At 42.2% G+C, this 22823-nt stretch overlaps 1 protein-coding gene across 3 annotated transcripts in view; it reads left to right on the top strand.

Annotated features, from left to right (window-relative positions):
- The window catches only part of CSMD1 (CUB and Sushi multiple domains 1), a 939172-nt gene extending 919858 nt beyond the window's left edge, over positions 1–19314 (top strand). For all 3 annotated transcript variants that reach the window (XM_077926388.1, XM_028722385.2, XM_077926389.1), the window contains 5 exons: positions 1574–1735; positions 3223–3335; positions 5557–5644; positions 6433–6565; positions 14858–19314. In XM_077926388.1, the coding sequence (XP_077782514.1) occupies positions 1574–1735; positions 3223–3335; positions 5557–5644; positions 6433–6565; positions 14858–15017 (656 nt within the window). In that variant the 3' untranslated portion in view covers positions 15018–19314. The remainder of the gene's footprint in view (positions 1–1573; positions 1736–3222; positions 3336–5556; positions 5645–6432; positions 6566–14857) is intronic.
- The last annotated feature ends 3509 nt before the right edge of the window (positions 19315–22823 follow it).

The following is a 22823-nucleotide window of genomic DNA, read 5'->3' as shown; positions in this document are numbered from 1 at the left end:
GGTAAAGGCAAGTAGCATCTGAAGCATCTCAGTAGTTCATTGCCAAATGACACCTAGAGCTTCAGTAGGGATGCTTGAGAAATCCAATCTTTATGAATTCTTATATGAGCTGACCTGATACACACCTCCCAGACTGGCATGCAGATCAAAATTCATTTATACTCTGACTTTCAGACATTCTGAATAGCCTAGCACAATTTTTGGCTCCCAAAAAAGTAACAAAATTGTACATTAAGAAATGCAGATATTTAAGTGAAAAGCCATAAAGGCTGCAATTTTATTCTGGGAGGACATTCCCAGGGGCAAAAAACAAAACAAAACACCAGATCATCATCTTGAAGGCTGGAAAAAGAGCTTAGAACTAAAGGGGCCGGGAGGAAACAGATGTTGAATCCCCCTTCCCAACCCACATGGCATGCCAAGTGCTTGGACAAACTAATTTTGGAGCTCTGCTATCAGTAGGGGCAAACAGGAGTGTTCGGGGGGGGGGCATGCTGGTGGATGACCCATCTGAAAAACCCCATCCAAACCTGGGAGAAAATAAGGTGTTGAAGAGGTGTTACAAGATTAGTAAATATCCTTCCATCACCTCCATGAGATGAAGTTTGGGGTGGATCACTTCCATGCACTTACAGTGTGAAATCCAATAGTGGCAGACCTTGCAGTCTCAAATTTCAGAGGCGCCCTGTGCGACACCAAAACTTGGCACCTCACTAACGCTCGCCCTCCATTCTATATCATATTTGGGGTGCCCCTTGAGGCTCTGCAGCCAGTGCAGCCGAAATGGTTGTGCGCCTCTTAATCTACCTCTGTGTCACACAGGGAGAGTTTTGCATGGACGAGTCTATTACAAACTACTATGTCATTGACATAGGATGTATGGTATTTTCTTAAGAGTGTAAATTCTGCTGTACTAGAAAATGAACGAAATGGCATAATGACACACATGACAATTGTCAGTATTTGAACATGCAGAATGGAGGTCTATGTAACTTACATCTTCACAAAAAATATGGGAATTGGGGGGTGGGGGACTGAGAAAGCAATATAGAAATCTGCAAGTTATGGCTGCAGATCTCTGCCTAATTTTTCATGCGTTCATCTAACTGAAGTCAATGAGACACTTAGGCATGTATAACTTCCATCAAGAGTACACTCAAACTGCCTTGAATTTGTTCTAAAGGACAGTAAGGAGTGTTTCTCTTAGTAGTACAACTTGCATTACAACCAACTGATCATTTCATTATTATTCCAACGTATCATCCTAAATCCATTGGTAATAAAGAGGATATGTTTTCTCATGTATTTCTGGAGAAGCAGAAGTAAGAGATCCAAAGCAATTTGCTTTGGACTTCAACTGCAGCAGGAAGATGTCACTATGCATAAAGATTCACCATAAGTTCATATACTCTATTATCATTGATATTATAAATATTTCAATACAACAAAGGTTTTGAAACAATGTGTGGACCCTCTAATAGTGAACTAAATAATGAATACTCAAAGAAGTAGAGACACACATCTGCTTGCATTTTGTTGTAGTGATTTACTTCTTTGTTCGTCTTTTCTCCAGTTCCTTCAGATGTATTTTTTATAAATTCATTGTGGAAAGGTTTTTATGAGCATCAAGGGAAAAGACAACCTGCAACTCTAACCGTTGACTGGTTCAATGCTACAAGCAGTAAAGTGAATGCTACATTCATTGAAGCATCTAGCACACAGCTCAAGCTATCAGGTGAGGTTTGAAATCCCATTTTGAAGCTGCAATCAAGGTTTTGGAGACATGTTCCTACCTGTTTCGATTTACATGTAGCATGCGTAAGGTAGAAGAAGAGATCTATTTATACTACTAGAAAGCCTTATATTATGACACAACACTTGGAAATGATTTGGTTGCTTGCAGCTGAATCTGATGAATGAAATAGGTTTAGATTAAAATTATTATTGTTTGCTACCTCTATTAACCTGTAGAAGAAATCACATCCTGTAGTCACCACACGTCCCCTTTGATACCTGGCAGTTAGGGGACATTGACATTTTGCTGCTGATGTAAATATAATAATATTTCTTTACATGCAAAGTTTCTGCCATTTTGCTAAGTGTTTTTCCATGCCAGTGCTTTGTAAAAATAAACCTCTATATATCTTACTCCCATAAATTATTTCAATAAACACAATCTATCCCATAGTTACTTCTAATTCAAAACATAGTCTTTTCCATGGCATGGTTTTATGATCAGATCTAGCAATTGAAACATTTAAAAAAAAATATCAAACAGACTGACTCTTAAAAGCTCTGTGCACATTTGCAAGTTAATGCACACATTGAACTTACAGTGGTGCCTCGCAAGACGAAATTAATTCGTTCCGCGAGTTTTGCCGTCTTGCGATTTTTTTCGTCTTGCGAAGCATGGTGTCAGGAAAGTTTTGGAAAAGCTTCAAAAATCACCAAAGTCTTTAAAAACCTCAAAAAAGGCTACCACACCGCGTTCTATGAGTTGCTCCTCGAAGTCAAGTCGCAACTGTATTAACGGTGTTAAGAAAAAGGAAACAAACTTGCAAGACGTTTCCGTCTTGCGAAGCAAGCCCATAGGGAAAATCGTCTTGCGAAGCAGCTCAAAAAGCAAAAAACCCTTTCGTCTAGCGAGTTTTCCATCTTGCAAGGCATTCGTCTTGCGAGGTACCACTGTACATTAGTTATCAACTGAGGTCTGGAGGGGCCCATATTGTCTATCATTATTTGTCCTCAATATGCTAACAGGGAAGTTATACATGATGACATGTTAAATACCATTTGTGTCTACGAAAGCTTTGGATTGGCCATACTGCTTTGTTTGCAACAGGTGCGTGTTTAAAGGGAGAGAGGAAAAACTGTCGTTAATGGAGGGTTTCCTGCCTTTTCATTGCTCACGTGAAGGGGCTGCATGCTAAGCCAAAATGCTTGTTCATATCTCAGTTGATGGTGCTAATATATGATAATCTGAGTACAACTTTTAAAACTGGTTCAAAGGTGAACCATTGTGAACCATTGTTTTAAAAGCTGGTTTGTAGGAATACATTACACCATTTATTTAAATGCAGTAATATCTAATTACATACAGTTTTTTTTATGTAAATGAAGTTTAAGCTAGCTAAATATTTTAAGTCATTTACAGAAAAGATTCAGTCTAAAAATACAGGGTGAACATGTTTTAAAATGCACTTTATATAATTTTCTTTGCAGGCGTTTACAAGAAAGAGGAAGCCCATTTGCTTTTGAAAGTCTATCAAATTAAAAATCCTAGAGAGGGTTCTGCAAGCAAGTTTGAAAATGGCAAGTGGGCCTTAGATGGCTATGTAAGTACATTTATGTGACTCAAATGTTGTTCCCACCTAGTAAAATATCTCTTCTCTCTCGTATATTTTTACATTTGTGGTGGTATGCATTTTGAAATGTATAAAACCCATCACTACTCCCTTGACTCCTTAAGAGAAGTATTTTTTGCACACATCTGCTTTGTTGCATTTAACATTGCCTTGTTCCCAAAGAATGAGACACAGAACAGCTAAGATGGAAGATTTTGCTGGGCCAACTTTCTCATGGACTTTGGGATATTTTAAAATACTGGAACAGAATATTAATTTCATTACGTGGTTTCCTTACTTATGAAGGTGGAAGTTTCTCGTTTTTCAAAAGTAATCATAATCTTCACTGAAGATTATTGTTGGAAGGAAAGCTATGAAATTGCAGAACTGCAATTTCCTAGAGTGTATTAACAATGTATCCGTTGTTCTTCCTGATTAAGAAATGTTGTGTTTTGAGTTGAACCAGTAACCAAAGTGTGCTTTCCCAGTCACTGTAAACATTTCAGGAGCCCAGGTTGCTAACCAGATATGTATATGAGAGAAGGAAGAGGGACGCTTTTTCTCTGCACAAAGTGATGTGTGAAAGTAGGGTGCAAAATGAGAAGACAGCTTCATCATTGTGCCTGTCTCCTCTCTGTCTTCCTTTTTGATACAGAGAGTCATTGCTAGGCAAGACATGTTGCTCCTCCTTTTCCTTTGTTTGTGTAAGGATCCAGCACCAAAAACCATGATACCAAGAGGAAGTGAGTGGTAATGGGTAGAGAAGAGTTTCTTGACATGCCACTCTTGTGACCTATCACTTCATACAATTTTCCGAAATCAGCATTTCAGCAAAACTATACATGCATGTCTGAGCGTATATGTACATTCTTCTAAATAGAGCCTCTTTTGACAATGTAAACTGCAGCTGAGGGGGACACATTCCAAATTTGGACTGCAGCCACTGGCCGTAGATTAAATTGTCTCTATCCTCCTCACACCAGGGTCCTGATTCAACGGCTGCCAATTAGATACCAGGTGAAATTCAAGGCATTGGTTTTGATGTATAAAGTCCTACGGAGCTTGAGACTAGGATACCTGAATGATCATCTCGCCCCTTAAATGCACAGTCAATCACTGCGTTCTGCATGGGAGATCCATACCGCACAATGTAAGAATTGTGCCTTTAGCATTGTAGTGCCTACCCTTTGGAATACCCTCACCATAATATTAGACAGGTGGCAACTCCATTGTCTTCAAGACCTGCCTTTAAACTGAGATCTTTCCTAGCCTGCCTCTGTTTTGGCATTGTTTTAAAGATGTTTTTATTGTTTCACCACTTGTTGTTTTCTGCCCTGGGTTCCTTTGGGAGGGAACAGCAGGACAAAAATACCACAAATGCAATAAATAATAAATGAACTGGAGTTGCCAGTGTGAGATTTCCACTTTGGCACAGGCCAGACAAGTGGTAACCTGAGAGTGTGGCATCTAGCCAGCCAAGTCCCATGCTGGGGCTGGAGGTCTTACTCAAGACCCCTTAGAGGGAGCTCCTCATAATCTATGGCTCCAGCCCAAGGCAATACAAACCCAAGCCCCTAGCACTTGTCATTTGCTGTTTTCTGCCCCTACAACCAGGACAAAAATCAAGGAGGATGGAAGATGGCTAAAGAAAGCGTGTCTTGGGGAGCAGGTGGGACACCTCTAAGAGTTGCATCTGACCCCATGGCCTAGACAAGAGCTTTCCAAACTGTGTGTTGCAACACATTAGTGTGCCAGCTGCAGTGTGTGTGTGTGTGTGTTGTGTGAATGCTCCCCGTGCTCCTCCCGGAACTGGAAAGTGGTTAGTTTAACCTCCAGTCTACTAGTAAAACTGAAATACTGTGTCACGAAATGATGCAGGTCTAAAAAGTGTGTCATCAACATGAAAAATTTGGAAGGCTCTGGCCTAGGTGTTCCTCATCTCTTCCATGGTAACTGCAGCATTCCTTTCAAATATTTCAGAATTTGTAATCTAACAAACGCTACAAATGCAAAAGGGTCTTTATCATGATGTATAGTTTTATGAGTCTCTTTGTTCAAATGAAAACCAGGATTTGTGTGTTATTATAAATGGCTGTTTTAACTATTCTGATGATTTTGTTTCATTGGTGTTATCAGTAATCATGAAATGCAAACAAACACAAAAGTTGGTTCCATTGTCCACTCTTGATTTTAATGGTTTCTTTTGATCTAGGTGTCATCGGGACTCGACAGAGGTGTCTTCACATATCAAGGTGACATACACGGAAAAGATTTTGGAAGATTTATGCTCCAAAGACAAAGTAAGAATGCTGCTATAGCCCTATATAGTGTCATATAGTCTATTATTGAATACTGATAACCTCAAATCACTGTGCCAACCATTGAAGTAAATAAAAGCATATTTATTGTATTCAATTACTACCACATCTTCTCAATTAGTTTAAATGTGCCATTAAATCTCTAATTCAACTATTTCATGCTGCCACTTCATTTTTGATGCAACAGCAACCTAATAAGATAACTGCAGGATGCTTCTATGAAGACCATCAATGCAGAATGATGATTATAGCAGTGCTTTAAATGACTTTTACAACTTAGTCTTTAATATGTTCTGTGTTTAAATGACTTTGGTAGTCCTGGATTCTGCATGTATCTTCAAACTGTAAGGAAATAGCCAGCTTGCGTTTTCCAAGGCTATTAAGGGATATTGTTACCATTTGTGGATCAGATTAAATCTGAATATTCTGAATCCTTTTTTCAACCTTTGCCAGGAGATGGAGGTGATGATGATGACAGAATTTACGTAGGGTGTGTGTGATGTTAGAATCTTCCTGTTGGAAGCATGAGAACCCAGTGGTCTGAGGAAAGCAGCTGCATGCATTCATATAGGATTATATAGCTCAGCACTTATTTATAGATCTAGACATTTTATACATGTTTATTGCATTTAGAAAATACATTGCATTCATACAAGTACTTTTTAAAAATGTGCTTGTTTTGCTAGCCATACTTCTGCTGGATTTATATGCTTATACTTGCATCCCTTAAAAAGATTATTTTCTTTCCCTTCCCTTCATTTTCTTTTCAGGTCCTTTAAGTGCGGGCGCAGATCATCCCAATCACTTCTATGGTACAAACAGCAGTTCTGTTGCAGCTGCAATCCTGGTACCGTTCTTTGCTCTAATATTATCAGGGTTTGCATTTTACCTCTACAAACACAGGTATGCTGGATCTAATCTCTTGTGACATATTTAATTAAGTGCAGAAACTTCTGCCTGTTGAGAGTAGAGAGAAGAGAAAGCTTTAACAAAGATTAACTGCTCAAATTTTACAAGGTGCAATTTGATAGCCCAAGCAGCAAGACAACAAGTAACATTTTGGTAGCTCCTAATGAAAATTTGTTGCAGATACAAACAAACACATGGGTGTGTGTTTAAGACTTTTCTTTCATGGAAAAACAAAACAAAAAGCATTGAGTATGCCTACATCAGAAATGGTTAAACTGTGGCCCTCCGGTTGTTGGACTACACATCCAATAATCTCTGACCATTGTTCAGGTTGGGCTGATGGGAGTTGGAGTCCAACAGCATCTGGAGTAGCCTACCTATTTTGCATTTTTGAAACAATACGCAAACACAGCCATGCTTTTTTGAGTTTGTATGCAGCTCAAGTCAAGTAATGGGTACAAACTGCATATATTGTGTGAACCGCCCTGAGACCTCCGGGGTGTAGGGCAGTATATATATATTCAATAAATAATAATATGAAAAATATATGTGCATTGAAAAATGCATATATGAGGGGAAATTTTCATGCAAATGTAGATTTTCATGAGGATTTTAAAAAAAAATGCAAAATGATGTGGAGAGCTGCCCTTAAGATTGGAAAAATTAGAAACTGAGAGAAACCAAAATGGACAGGTTTGGCCAAGTCTAATATGGTGAGCTACAGGTTTGGCTGGGCGATATCTGGTTTTCAGCAACTAAAACATCGTGATATACTGATATATCACAATGTTTCAAATTGCCCAGCCCTACTCCATACCACTCCTGCTCACAGGAGGCAGAGTGGTAAGGTGCTTGCTCTGCTGAGGGGGCAGGTGGGATGCCGGAGGGCTTGATCAGCTGAGAAGCAGGCTTCCTTAAGCTGCCCACCTCTCTGCTGATCACTGCAATGTTAGCTGGCAATACACTGCAACTTCCTGGCTGCAGACAGAGTGACTAGATGAGGTGCACTGCGCTGACATCGGCCAGGGAGGCACAATGTATTTGCTGCCTGAAAAAGTCTGAAACTGGTATTGCGGTTTGACCATTGTACCAGTTTCAGACAATTAATTGTAACATTGCCCAGCCACAGGTTCACCAACCCTGCCTAGGCCTGAGCAATGGGTATTGAAACATCACCCAGGACCAGTAAGAGCCCAGAGCACAATGGTGGCTTAACCCGGGGTATATTGCAAGTGAAACGGCCTCTACACCCAGCACGCTGAAGGAGAAATAAGCTGCAGTGGCAGAGGGACTAAGGAGCAGTGGCCGTTTCACTTGCAATATTCTTCACCAGGTGAAACCACCATTGTGCTCTGGCCCTCATACAACTGAGGGATGTAGCTTGTTCCTCCCTTGGCTCATTTAAACATCTGCATTGAGGGGTATGCGGCTGCCTGCCCCTCAGCAGAGAAGAGTAATGGAGCCCCTATCCCACCACCAGATTGTGTGAGGCACAGATGCGGTGGGGGCTCTGTTAGACTTCTCCATTGAGAAGCAGGCAGCCACACGCCCCTCAATGGAGAAGGAGGTAGCTCACCTGACCCACACGCACCCCGTGCCAAGGCAGTAGAGAATGAGGCAGGCACCGGCACAGCAGGGTAAAGGGACAGAGAAAGAGGCAGCCCCCGGGGAGGCAAAAAGCTGATCAAGCCCCCCCCCCCCGCTCCTTTTTGGCTCATGTGGGGCAGGTGGAGTGGCTTTCTACGAGAGAGAGGCAGCACCTCAGCCACTGCCGCCATCTTGGCGCAGGCAGGTTAGAAGAAAGAGACAACCCGCCCGTGTGAAGGCAAAGGCAGCTACCACTGCCTGGCTACCTTTGCCTGGGAGGGAGAGCTGTGTGTTTCATCCTGGTCACCCCAGGAGGGAGCCTCACCTCAGTACCTTGTTCCCTCCATGCACCAGACTGCCTCTTTCCCCATGAGGCGCCAGGGTGAAACCAGTTCAGCTCTCCTAGTAGGAGTGGTGGCAATTTAAGCTGGGGTAAATGCATCTTGTTCCTCCCTCTTGTTTCAACATTCTGGTATATCGCCAGATCACTATGTTGAAAAGCTGACATCACCTGGCCTCCATCGTATCATACAAAATATATGTAGCACGTTAACAGTGCAATCTTCTAGTCAGAAATAATACATTTTGAGTTTACCTTACTCCAAGCCATAGGATTGTAGCCTAAGGTTTATTTAAACAGTGGACATGAGACAGCGAAAAGTCAACACTTTCAAGGGAGATATTGAAGCACATGCTTAATTTTTCCACTTAAATTTATGAGACTTGAAAGGACTTCTGCATTGTGCTTTACATGTGCTGCCCCCTTCCCAGTGCCTTATGAATGTTAGGGGGGGGGGGGGACGACGACTTAGAATTCATAGATAAACAGACCCAACTGGTACATGCTGAGTGAGCTTATGGGAGTTTATGTCCAAGAAGATAGATTACCGTATTTTTCGCCCCATAGGACACACCGGCCCATAGGACGCATCAAGTTTTTTGGGGGGGAAATAAAGGGGAAAAAATTTATTTCCCCCCCAGGCGCTTGTGGGGCCAGCAGCGGGGAGAAGCGCTCTTCTCCCCGCTGCCCGCCTTGAGATAGGGTCCGGGGACAGCGGGGAGACGCGCTGCGCCTCCCAGCTGTCCCCGGAGCTTGCGGGGCAGGCAGCGGGGAGAAGTGCTCTTCTCCCCGCCGCCCGCCTTGAGATCAGGTCCGGGGACAGCGGGGAGACGCGATGCGCCTCCCAGCTGTCCCCGGAGCTTGCGGGGCAGGCAGCGGGGAGAAGCGCCCTTCTCCCCGACGCCTGCCTTGAGATCAGGTTCAGGGACAGCGGGGAGACGCGCTGCGCCTCCCAGCTGTCCCCGGAGCTTGCGGGCCTGGCGCTGGGGCTCTCCTGAAGCCTGGAGAGCGAGAGGGGTCAGTGCGCACCGACCCCTCTCGCTCTCCAGGCTTCAGCGAAAGTCTGCATTCGCCCCATAGGACGCACACACATTTCCCCTTCATTTTTGGAGGGGGAAAAGTGCGTCCTATAGGGTGAAAAATACAGTAATTTTAAATATGCATAACTCTTAAAAAGTACCAGAAGTAACGGATCTTGAATGTACAACCCTGTTAAGAGACAAAATAACCTTCAGTAGAAGGATCATTTTTATGTCTTACAAAATTAAGAATGTGTGTAGTAGTTTTGAGCCAGGTGACCCTGTCCTTGGGAGGAAGCTTGAATGCATGTGTAAGTTGCTAACCTGACCATCCTCATCCAGGAACCAGGGCTGACTGCTACAGCACTTTACTACACTTTAAGCTATAGTCCCAGCTCAGAGGCTTTTTAGCTTAGAAAAACCATGCACATTTAGTTTCTGCTAGCCACACCTGCATTCTCCACAACCTCTGGGGCCTTAAGTATCGGGTGTGCAAATTTATACACACAACGCTTCTTTTCAGCTGGAACTCACTAGAATGGCATTCCAGCACATCTCAGCTGGGCCCTGGAAATGAGGGGAGAGACTTAACCAGACTCAGCAAAGGCCTACTAAACCTCCAGCTCTTGAGAAGACCCTCTCTGAAGGGAACATCCTCTATTAGCTCTAGAGATGGTCTCCTTGCGAGCCAGGGACACAACAGGGCCTCCCAGCTGCCACACGGGAACCCACCACCACTGCGCCAACAATTTAACAAAGCCACCCGCTTCTTTCTTCCATGAGGAAGAGGCAGCCTGCCCACCTGGTGGCAGAATGTATGCTATCGCTGCCTGGGGCAGAGGGAGCCTGCTGCAGCTTGCCTTGTAAAGCAGCACAGGGGACACGAAAACGCCACGGTCCAGGCAGGGAAGCTGCTGCCGACTCTACTCTTGCTCTCCATCCCCAGGTCAGGCTTGACCCGGAAGTGGAGCTGCAGCGTTGGGTTGTCACATGAGGAAGCTGTCTCTGTAGCCCCCCTGTTGGGCTGCCGCCGCCGCCACCACCTTTGCACACATGGGTGGGGAGGGCAGGCTGACAGAGGTAGGCTTCCTCTGGCTCACAAGGAGACCCCCTACCCCAAATATATCCTCTGTGGGTTCTGGAGTGGATCTTTTGAGGGAGGCGTGTTCCATCACCTTTCGGTCTGGAAAAAACACTGGATATAAATGACACCAGCCCTTCTTAGTCAAATGGCCAGACAGAAAGAAAGTCAACATCATGCTATTGCAACATCCCTTCTCTCCCCACCCCTGGGTGCTGTTCCAGGGGCTTTCTTCACCCCCCCAAAAGGACCCATTGCACTCATGAAAGTCCTTATGCAGGGCTTTCTCTGACAGAATGAATTAGTTGAATCCTTTCCTTGGTAAACAACCCTATAGGACAACACAAACACAGCTAGGATATAGTCTTCTATAGGCTTACCTGGGGGGAGTAAGTTCCATTTATCTCAGAGGGGCTGTTTCTATTTTTTAAAAAAAAAGGTTTAAAAAATTCTCTTTTTTTTGTCATAGCATTTACTTTGATGGAATATCTATATTAATTCAGTTCAATCTTCTAACTTCAAATAAAATGAGTGTTTTTTGAGGAATTATATTTTAGGTTCTATTTAATTATATAATTACATTCATAAAAAATTAATACTAAATTTAGGGTAGAAGAGTCTTATATATCACTACTGTTTTAATCCCTTCCTTTCAGCTCAGCATACGTTTTGTTGAAATTTGAGTAATTGAACAAAGCAAATAGTTTTGAAATCAAATATTTCTCTATTGTTGTGTGTTGTCTGATACAGAGCATTAAACAGCTACTAGTTTGTTTTGGCTCACCTCTAAAAATAAAATGTTTCCATTTTGCTTACATTTGTCTATTATTCACAGTACTGTCTAATATGGGCAAACGCCACCCCCCATTTACATGGGGGTTACGTTCTGAGGCACCACGTGCATCAGTGAAATTGCGTATATATGAAATATTATTGAAAAAGCCTGTGAATTCTGTCCCTTTCTGTGACATACACAGTGTGTATACAATTACTGAAAGCTTGTAAACAGGGTGTTGCCTACATAGCTTTAATAGGAATTCAGAACAATATTTTTCAATTTTGCCCAACTACAGTAGGGCATTTAAAAAAAACAAAAAACTTTACATACCTCTTCATGATCAAGTTTTTTCAGTACATATCTGGGCATCTGAAATGATTTTTTTTTAAAAAAAACACACCTATGAATACAGTGGTACCTTGGGTTACAGACACTTCAGGTTACAGACTGGGCTAACCCAGAAATAGTACCTCGGGTTAAGAACTTTGCTTCAAGATGAGAAAAGAAATCATGCGGCGGCAGCGGGAGGCCCCATTAGCTAAAGTGGTACCTCAGTTTAAGAACAATTTCAGGTTAAGAATGGACCTCCAGAACGAATTAAGTTCTAAACCCGAGGTACCACTGTATAACAGATTAAAACATGTTCTTACTAAAGATTTATAGATTGACCGCAGCAGTCATGCGGAGCAGTTACTGAAGCGTGAGACTGTGGTAAAATACTATGTACACACAGCTTCATACAAGGAGGGCTTTCCTAATCCCCTCTAAAAGGAAATGTATAGTTTATGGCCCTAATGGGATGAGTTCTAGAACTACCCAAGAATTCTAGAACTACCCAAGAGTTCTAGAACTACTAGGGGGCAGGGGCAAACCTTCCAGTTTCAGTCCCTTACACCTTGTCAGGTGCCACCTGATGGGAAGGGGCTTTGGGAGAATTGTGAGGAGCTGCTCCTGGAATGGAGAAACTGAAAAGCAAAGTATGAATGGAGCAGTCACTCCTGCCAGTCTGAATCTTGGCCCTGGGCAGTTGCTCAAATAAACAGGGAATCCTCTTCTTGTGCAGAGCTCCATGTCTTCATCTGCCCCCATGGCCACTCTAGAACTATTTGATTGCAGTTCTGACCACAGGATTGCAACCCATTTCCCCCAGTCAGCCCACTACAGTCTCAAGAAACTTTGAAATTATTTTCATTATATTAATGAAAGGAATGACAGTAAACCCTGCTGCTAAAATTCAGAAACATTGCAGCTATTTTTGGCTATTGAAACCAATTTTTTAAAATGACCAAAAGGGGAAATGATTTGAAGGCATTTCTTGCCATTAAGCAGGCTTTTAAGAACTCGAAAGAAAACATTCAGAACCTACCAGGAAGCAATTCCCATCTGTTCCATCCCACTTTTGGCAGCATCTACTACTACATTGCTTGAAGTGTTTATTTCACTTAAAGTTGGGATTAATGATTAAATCTAGCAGAGAAATGAAGGTATTTTTGCCCTACAGTTTAGCAGACTGAATAGCAGACTGCAGTAAAAGGAATAGATTTTTTTCACTCCTGTATTACTAGTAGGAAATGTTATGAATTAAGTGATAATGAGCTTTCATCTTTTCCCTGCCATGGTTTTTGCATGTTTTCTTCACAAGAAACAAGATACATAAATTGTGAAGTTGGTGACAACACTTTCCAAGAGAAAAAAACTACCTATTGCACCTTTGTAATAGTGGAGAATGCCAAATTACAGTGGACCCTCTGGATACAAATTTAATTCATTCTGGGGGTCCGTGCACACCCTGAAAAATCTGTATCCAGAGGCACTGCTTCTGCGCACGCACATGGCCTGATAGAGCACATGCGCGCAGAGCGCTTCTGCACATGTGCGAGCGGCGAAACCCAGAAAAATAATTCCAGGTTTGCTGCTTTCGCAACCCAAAGTTTACATTACTTGAAAGTACCGTAACCCGAGGATCTACTGTACATGCTTCATCTTGTTTTCTTTGGTCCCTGTCTCTTCCTCTCCCCCTCCCCCCTTCTCTCTCTTACACACACCGGTTGAGACATGGTAGTTAGTTCCCTATAGTGCTACCTTATGCCACTAGCGAGTCTGTACGAAGGAAGCAATCCCCTGGTCTTCCATTCCATCTTCAGATTACTCCTATGCCACTGTCCAGTAAAGAGTATAGCAACTGCAGATAATAAAAAGATAGAAACAATAAAACTACAATTAGATAAAAGTATCAAAACAGTTAATATCTAAATATTATGATATTAAAGCAATATCTTAAGAAATTCAACAGAACAGATGGAAAAAAAAATACAATCTAAACAGATTATGCAGCCAAAACTGTCTTGCATAATTTGAAGTGTGTAAGGTGATTTGACTAGTCTGCTCACCTCTCTTGGTGTGTCGGCGTTGCTGGACAGAAGAGGCTTCACAGGGCCCCCAACGGTGGAATTCAAATGGCAGTGCCCTTCTTGATAGGCGGCGGGGGCCTATGCCCCCACCGCCTATCAGGAGCTAGATACCCTACACCCTGCATTGGCGAATGGGGATGCAGGCTAGACGTGGGCAGAGCCAGGGGCAGAGCCAATGGAATCAACAATGGGCTTCCCTCGGATCCGCTCCCTGCCCATTGAAGCAGCCCACACCTGGGGCACAGCCTGTTTGTTCCTGTGCCGGGTTTTCCTGCTTCTTTGTAGAATCAGGACCAGAGTTTGCTGTGTTGCTGTGGGAGCTCCGTTTTGCTCTCTGCTGCACTAGGCTTTTGCCTTTTGCCTTTGGCTCTAGCAAGCCTCATTTGATGTAAGTCTTAAGAACTCCCGCCTGGATTGACAACTTCCAGGCAGGCCAGAAGTATTTAGATTGCCCAATGCCCAAGCCATCTGTATTCAATAAAGTTGTGACCTGTTTTTACCCAAACCCCAGTCTGATTGGTCTCTTATTTATATGGGTTGGGGTATGGGAAGTCTGATGCCTTGTCCTGCAAGTAGTGTCTCAGTTTACATTTAATCTGGCAAAGGCAGATTAGGGGGTTTGCTTTAAAATATGGACATATTTCTTCTCCAACCCTACTCACGGCTACTGCAGTGTTTTAAACAACCTCATGTCCTTCAGGTACACAAGTACCAGGTCCAAAGCTGTTCTTTCCTTCGTGGGAGAAAGAGTACCTGTTTTCCGGTGAAAACAGACCCATAGAACTGGCCTAAAACAGAGCCTAGTGATGTGGGAAGCCACTCTCATGCAATTTGGATACATGTGAAACAGGTCTACAGCTTTTACTTTATTTTATGCTTTGATAATTGATAACTCTGTGTTCCCTGGGCTTACTAGTGAAGCAAGCTGCCAACCATTTTAAGCAGCATGCACTTCTGGGAGCTTAATAGCGTTTAGACGTCAGGATCTTTGTAAATTGCTTTAGTTGTACCATGTTATTTGCAATGGCTGAGGCTCTGATTTTTATCCTCCTCTTCCCTCCCCACTCCAGAACAAGACCAAAAGTGCAGTACAATGGTTATGCTGGACATGAAAACAGCAATGGACAAGCGTCATTTGAAAATCCTATGTATGATACAAACTTAAAACCCACAGAGGCAAAAGCTGTGAGGTTTGACACAACTCTGAACACAGTTTGTACAGTGGTATAGCCTTCAGTGCCCAGTTTGACTGATTCATAGCCATACCTCTGATGGACAAGCAGTAATTCCTTTGGTGCCATATACCAGTTTCCCTTCTCTAGGCTTCGCTGCTGTAATCTTTTAACATCTACCGGCATAGACGCAGCAAGGCTTTCTGGTGAAACGTCAAGTCTTCTGGGGAATCAAGACCAAGATAATTTCTTCATCTCAAAGGTGGATTTGAAATACCTGGCTGCATTTGCTCCAAAATCAAGGCACACTTTGAAGGAAGACTGCCAAGTCATATCCATCTGTCATATTTAAATGCCTCAGACTTTCACATTTGTAAGTGGCTGGATGCCTTTCAATGCAATCTTCTGGGCACTCGGATCACTCCGTTGGGAACTGTGACAAAAAATAGCACCATAAATTATCCCCAGAAATAAGAACATTCAGGAGGAGATTTAAACAACAACAACAAAAAGAAGCTTTCTTGAAGGAGAAGACAAGACAACCTTCCTCGGGGGCTGCACACATCTACAAAATGCTTTACCATTGAAATCTTGTCAACTGTTAGAACAACCCTACAGTATATCTCAGATATTCATACATAAGGCAGTCTACAAACTTCCCAGTCAGCTGTTGTATTGCAAAATGTTAATGCACAATTTTTTGCACTAGTGTGGTATGAATGACTGAGTATGATACTGGTTAAAAACAAAAACAAAATATACAGGGTTTATACACACTATCCATTGTATATAAGCATTTACTCATCTTTTTTTGTGTGTCCTGTGACGCATTCCATAATAATTTTACCCAGCACGTATGTTATACAATGACTCCTTCCCCTATTCCTGGCAGAGTGACTTGTGACTATGAAGAGACTATATTTTGGTTCATTTTCCATGTAAACTCCAGTACAACCCAGCCAGATTTGGGGGTGGTGGGGGTGGGAAGCCCATGTTTACAAATCTTCATTCCCAGCCTTGTTTCTGTTTTCTCTCTCCATTCATTCTTTTTTTCCTCAGCATCATACTCTGTAACAGCAGGGGAGTCAGGCAGCTACTGCTGCTTGCCATGTACAAAATGTGAATAGTAATTTATTTTAGATAGTTCATAAAGCCTGTGGGCCCGTGCTCACAATACAGTCTTCCCTTTTGCATTTGTTTGCCATCTTTCTTTTCCACGTGGAACTACATTGTTTTCTAATGTTACATAGAACTTACAAATGCATTGCAAGAGAGTATGTGAAACTCAAGCCACATCCAACACGCAAGCCGCCACTGCAACCACTACGCTTTCCAATGGGGTGTCTGTATGTGTGTGAGTGTGTGAATGTCTTTGTTGGCTACATTTTTAACCAATACTGCTTGATGCTTTTGTAATCACACAGCTTGACAGAGCAAGTTTGAGATGTACGTGGAAAAACTCCTCAAAGTTACTGTAGCAAGGGTTGCCGCTAGCTTCTCAAAAGAAAAATGGGGACATGGCAAAATTAACTGACAGGTTGCTGATTCACCCAAGTCTTTTACCTATAGTACTAACTCATGGATGGCACAGAGAGAAGGATAAGAAAACAATGGGGATAGCTGTGGCATGATTAGACCTCTGTTGCTGCCTACTCCTCAGCTCTGTAGGCTAGGGTGAAAACCAGAAACAAGGGAGCAAGAGTGGCACCAGTACATACTTTGACCTTCCTTTATGTCAGAACTTTCCAAAAATGTTGGCCGCACCCACACTAATTTAATCAAACCAACTATGTTACTTTTCAAAAATTATATTCAGTTTTATACTGTATTTCTGTTGGTTTCCGACAGAGGGACAAACACCATTGTACGTCGCCAATGATTTGCCACCTTACATTTAAAAACAAACAGAATGATTTATATTAATATTCTGACACCTTCACATCAAGTACACAGGCCAGGTTCCAAAAACCTGCACTACTGCTTCCACACACCGAAAGGATCTTTGGAGTTGTGTTTCCCAAACATTACCCCCAGAAAGTCATACGTCAAACCACTTTTGACGAGGCTTTCAAAAGCAGGTTGTCATACAGCAGGGGCAATTTTTATTCCTTGTTCAAAGTGGGGGGAGGCAGGAATTCCACTGGGCACATTCAAGCCCTTGGGAAACTCAAGTAGCTCTTTGGATCCAGTCCATTACTAACCCTGACACCAAACTAAACCAATCACCAAAAATAAGCATTAGCAGAAAAGAATATATATCGGGTTATGTTAAATAGCAAGAAAGAGTTTGCAGGGCAATCTTTGATCAAAGTAGAAAAACTTACATGATTTTTGATGGAAGATACCAGCAATGCCAATAAGTTTAGCTTCTTCATCTGTTTTTAAAGAAAAAAATGTTTAATATTAGAAACCTTGGCACTGTCTGGACATTTGTGCTTTGCTTTAGAGGCAGATTACTTTTTTATTATCCCACGTGCATTTACAATTTTATGAGATATCTGACAGATTTGGGCATTCTCTGGAAGGACAACAGTGATCATAACAAAATAGCCCCCCTTTCATAAAGAAGCATTGCTTCCAGTGTAGATTGCACTGTTGTATACTGGAGAAAGGGAAACACTGAATTGCTGCCTCTGAAGTCACTTTATTTCAATATTAGTGATGGCAGATGTAACCAAAGTCATGGGGGCGGGGCGGGAGAGAATACAAAATATGAAGGGAGAATGGGTTTGGGTTCTCCCGCCCCACCTCCGCCCAATTCATACCCTGTCTGGATGAAGAGTAAGAAGAAGGAACGTTTTGTAAAATAGTGTTACCACCCTATGTCCTGATTGGGAGATCCAAGTGCACTTATATGCACACATGGATCTCTTGTATACTGCAGGGTGAGGAGCTGGTTCATTTCAATGGACTGGGCTGCACATGAGAAAGCAAGTTTGCGCATGGGTTGGCTCCATTCACTGCAATGAACTGAGGGAGCTTTTCAGACAAAGGAGCTCCATGGATGTGCCAGAAGAATTCATTAGAGCACGGTTTTCAACTTTTCATTCTTTAGAATCTGAAAATCCTAACTTGATTTATTCTAGGGAAGTATAATTAAACAAGAAATAAGGCTGTTCACGTTAGAATAATAAACCATCAACATTTTTTTTTTTACTTGACGGAGGCAAAACAACCATTTCTCTCTGATATGCTCCAATCTTCAGTTGTTACTGAACTTCTCATCTGCAGTGTCACTCATTTCAGTGAAACTACAGAACAGAACATTGGTTTGTACCCACACAGCATATCTGGAGATACAGCCCTACCTAAGAAAATAGGTCAATGGCTCTGTGTGTGTGTGTGTGTGTGTGTGTGTGTGTGTGTGTGTGTTTCCCCCTTTGCCACCTCTGTGCCTATCTCTCGAAGGTTTTCTGTTCCCTTTGGTTTTGTTACAGTTGCGTTGGATTGCACACTGACCAGGTTAAATCTTCCATTTCTAACACTCCTTTTCAGGCTCCATGCTTGCCCAGACATGCATCAAGTGCACCACCCCAACAGCCCAGATCTTCAAAGTGCCACCCCCAAAGTCCATTCACTTGAGTAGAGCCTGAATTGCAGAGTGACTTGAATAGTAAAATTGAGGTCTGTCATAGTACGGTCATGCCAAAGGCAGTATGAAATCTCTGTGATGTGTTTACTGTTGACTCTTTCCCCAGAAAGGACCAGAATGATTATGATAAAGCAAAGGTAAACATACTCAAAGAAAGAACAATCAAAAACAGGTTATGTGCTTCAAAGCTGTTTAAATCTGCTGCTTGTATCACCCATCTTGCCTTTCTCCAGGCTAGCTGCAATAATTTTTTTCTTCTGTAATATATTTTGTAAACAAAACAAAAAAAAGCTGTTATTAAAGAAGGGGGGAGGGGGGAAAGCTGGCATTATGATCAAATCAATCTAATTTTCATTCCCAGTACTCCATTTTGCCATTTCACGACATGCTGCTGTGACATGAAGTAGGTGCAAAAGAACTTTTTTGTACAGAGATATATTTTTTATGAAAAATTTGTAAAATTATTAAATATGCTGTACTTTTTGATTAATGTAGGTAAATTGTTAAAAAAATGTTTTTACAATACAAAAGGAGAAAAAAAAATCCTGTAATTTTTTCCCAATACTGTAAAATGCACCATCTTTAGCTGAATTTTCAGTTCTGAACCTATTACACTTGTATTAATATTAAAGTGGCCTGTTTAAAATATACAGTAATTTTTTTGGCAAAAGAAGTATAAAAGACTGTAATATAGCCTGTGCAATGCCACCTATCTTGAAAGCAAATTCAAAGTTCTAATTAAATATTTAATTTTAGATTTCCAGATTACTGTGTAGCACTGTACTGTTCTTATAGTCTTATTTTATTCACTTGAAATTGAAGAATTTCTACTAACCAAGTTTAAAAGAAGGTACTTGTGTAAATGTAGGGCCATACTGACATCAGAGTTTCCTACTCAAAGTGATGTGCCTTTATATGTCTGAAGAAATACGTCTATTTCTATGAAGTGTTATTTGCCTCCTTGTATCTTTGGGCACAAAATCTGTGGAATATTTTCACTATCCTTACTTCTCTTATTTACAATTCCTGCACTTCTTGGAAACGTCATGTGCATTGTGAATTATTCAGAGGATATGCCATGTTTCTGGACACTTCCAGACTGCCACTATTTTGTGAGTGGAACTCAAACACATTCTGACAGATTAAGGCTGCACAATTAAAATGGAATTTGCAGTCTTGCACAAAAATCCGCTCATCCTTAATGGACCTTTTGTGGTAAAAGAAGGTGATGGGAAAATAAATACACTAGAAAGTGTGAGAGAGTAATAGCCGCTTGGCAAAGCATCATACAACCTCCCCACAAATAAATGAGAACAAATGCTCAATAAACTGGTCACCTCGAAGCAACCTCAGATGGTGTCCCAGTTTCCATTCCTTTTTGTTGCCCTTGCCTTAAGCACACCCACAATTTGTGAAAGGGAGAAGAAATACACCTGGATGTACAAGCTCTCATGGGTAAAGGTAAAGGGACCCCTGACCATTGGGTCCAGTCACGGACGACTCTGGGGTTGCGGCGCTCATCTCGCTTTATTGGCTAAGGGAGCCGGTGTACAGCTTCCGGGTCATGTGGCCAGCATGACTAAGCCGCTTCTGGCGAACCAGAGCAGCGCACGGAAACGCCGTTTACCTTCCCGCCGGAGCGGTACCTATTTATCTACTTACACTTTGACGTGCTTTCAAACTGCTAGGTGGGCAGGAGCAGGGACCAAGCAACGGGAGCTCAGCCCATCGTGAGGATTCGAACCGCCGACCTTCTAATCGGCAAGTCCTAGGCTCTGTGGTTTAACCCACAGCGCCACCCGCGTCCCATGCATAGACTACCCTAAAAGATGCCAGCAACAGGCTGCTTTGCTTGTTTAGGTTGCATGTTAGGATTTGCCAAGATGTCACCCAATCCAACTCCAGGAGCCCAAAGAAAGAAAGCATATAAGCACACATCAATGTAACTTTTTAGGCCCAAAACATTTCAATTAGGCACTGTGAACAAAGGCACTCTTGTGTTCTTCAAGTGACAAACTGAACTACTTGTGCAAAGTGATGCACATCATCATTAAAGAAAAGATGAACAGGCTTGACTTGAAACGCATGGACCTGAATTTTTGCGTTTTTGGGTAGCTTACTTGGTCAAAATAAAATGGGAGGGTTCTTCTAGGTGTAGAGGTGTCAACTGACCTCAAATGATGTGGACTGCTCATCTCTTACCTTTTACTATTTTTTCTGTTTTACAGATTTAAAAGCACACTTATCATCATTCAGTAAGAGAGAAAGCAGCTCTTTAAAATAAGAGGACACCATTGTTATCCTCCCAGAAGGCACTGGGATGGTGGCAGCTAACAGCCAGCTGTCCTGAGGATGGCTCTTTCTCTACCTCGTATTCTCTTCTCACCCCCACCCCAAATATTGAGACAGTGCACTTTTTAAAACTGAAAAGGAAAACAGAGAAGAGCTCAAGATAGTTCCCCGCCTGAAAAATAACAAAACTGACATCCTGCTTCTCTGCCCCTGAAGAGGAAGGGGAAATGGCTCCTTTAGCTCTTAAGAAATGTACATCCCACTGAGAGCTTGTGTCGTGTTGATAGATATCCTGACTCAATTGAATGCTTAGCTCTTTGGTTTTCTCCTGTGTGTACCTTGTGCAAGTGTTTGCACATTCAGCCACAAATTCCCCCCAGCAGAAAGTACGTTGGACATAAGGTAGGCTTGGTCTAATCAAATAATGGCAAAAAAATCCTGCATAAAAACCCCGCAGTTGACAGATTGCCACAGCATCTGTTACCATTCCATAGCACCTAAACGATCTGTTTAGAATGTGGATATACATTCTTTTTTACAGTATAGTTGAACAGCCGATTTGGCTGAATTCCAAAATGGACTGATTCTGAATCAGATTGAGGCAGCTGGTACTGAACTGGAATGACCCAAATTGATTTGGGCCTCAGAACGATCTGTAAGAGAGCCATATAGCTAAAATGTCACAAAAACACAAGATACCATCTATTTAATCCCCTCAAGGGCCTACCATGACTCCAAGTTGTATACACTTACCTTAAAAACAAGAAAGTGATGTCCTTTTTACCTTTGAATTTGTTTTGTTTTATTTGGGGGATTTCAAAGATGGATAGCACAAAACCCCTTTTGATCTAACTGCTGACAGTTTGCATGGTTAGTTACCTCTTGAGCTGCTACCGTGTCGCCAAAATTCAGGCACCCATGTGAAAAACCAAAGTGCAGTGGAAGCTTGTGTTACGGATGGGATCTGTTCCGAAGGGCCGCCCATAACACGGAACTGACGCAAGCCGAAGTGCCACATCTGCACATGTGCATGGTGCGATTTAGCACTTCTGCGCATGCGCGAGCGGTAAAACTCAGAAGTAACCGGTTCCGGTACTTCCAGATTGCCACGGGACGCAACACATAAACACGTATCCTGAAACGGACACAACATGAGGTATGACTGTTTTTATTGGCTTCCTAATTAAAGGAAAGGGAAGGACCAAAGTTATGGATTTGGGGTCTAACTAAAGTCAGATCTTTCCAAATTGTTCATAGAATCATAGGATTGGAGAGTTGGAAGGGGTCATCTAGTCCAACTCCCTGCAATGCAGAACAGGAATCTTTTGCCCAATGTGAGGCTCAAACCCATGACCCTGACTCTCATGCTCTACTGACTGAGCAATCCCATCAGATTGTGGCCATGGTCCATGCAGAGTAAGGCATATTTCAATGAGCCACACTTTCTTTTAATCGAGAGACTGAAGCACATGCTTAAAGCTCTACTACTTGAATGAACAGGATTGTAAAAGCTGAATTGTATTTTTCTATTGAATTGCATCCAGTGGCCTTTACTGAATAACATTAAGAATCTTCTTTTTCATTTATTTGGACAACCTTCTTCTCTATCAATAGAACCACCCCCACCTCCATCAGGATAATAGCATCGCACATTTTATGAAACAAGTAAGCATCTTTTGAATTTTTTGCACCTGCTTATTCCATAACAAAATGTTATCTAAGCTTGGATCCTAGAACAATAGGCAGGTAGGATCCTAGAATGCAACAACTGATTGGCTTGCAGGAGAAGACCAATCAGGCTCCAGGAGGGAAGCAGAATCAGCCAATTGGACCAGACTCAGTGTGTAAATAATGTATATAAAAGCCTGAGGGTTTTTTTGTGGGGGGTGGAATTTAGTCACTGTTTTACAAGCTACAATAAAGAGAATGAAATCACTGCAGGACCGAGTATATTTCACAAAATGTGGCTCACAAATGCAC

The sequence above is a fragment of the Podarcis muralis genome, chromosome 3 (genome assembly GCF_964188315.1).
Source record: "Podarcis muralis chromosome 3, rPodMur119.hap1.1, whole genome shotgun sequence".
Classification (NCBI taxonomy): domain Eukaryota; kingdom Metazoa; phylum Chordata; class Lepidosauria; order Squamata; family Lacertidae; genus Podarcis; species Podarcis muralis.
This window is presented reverse-complemented; position numbering and strand designations above follow the sequence as displayed.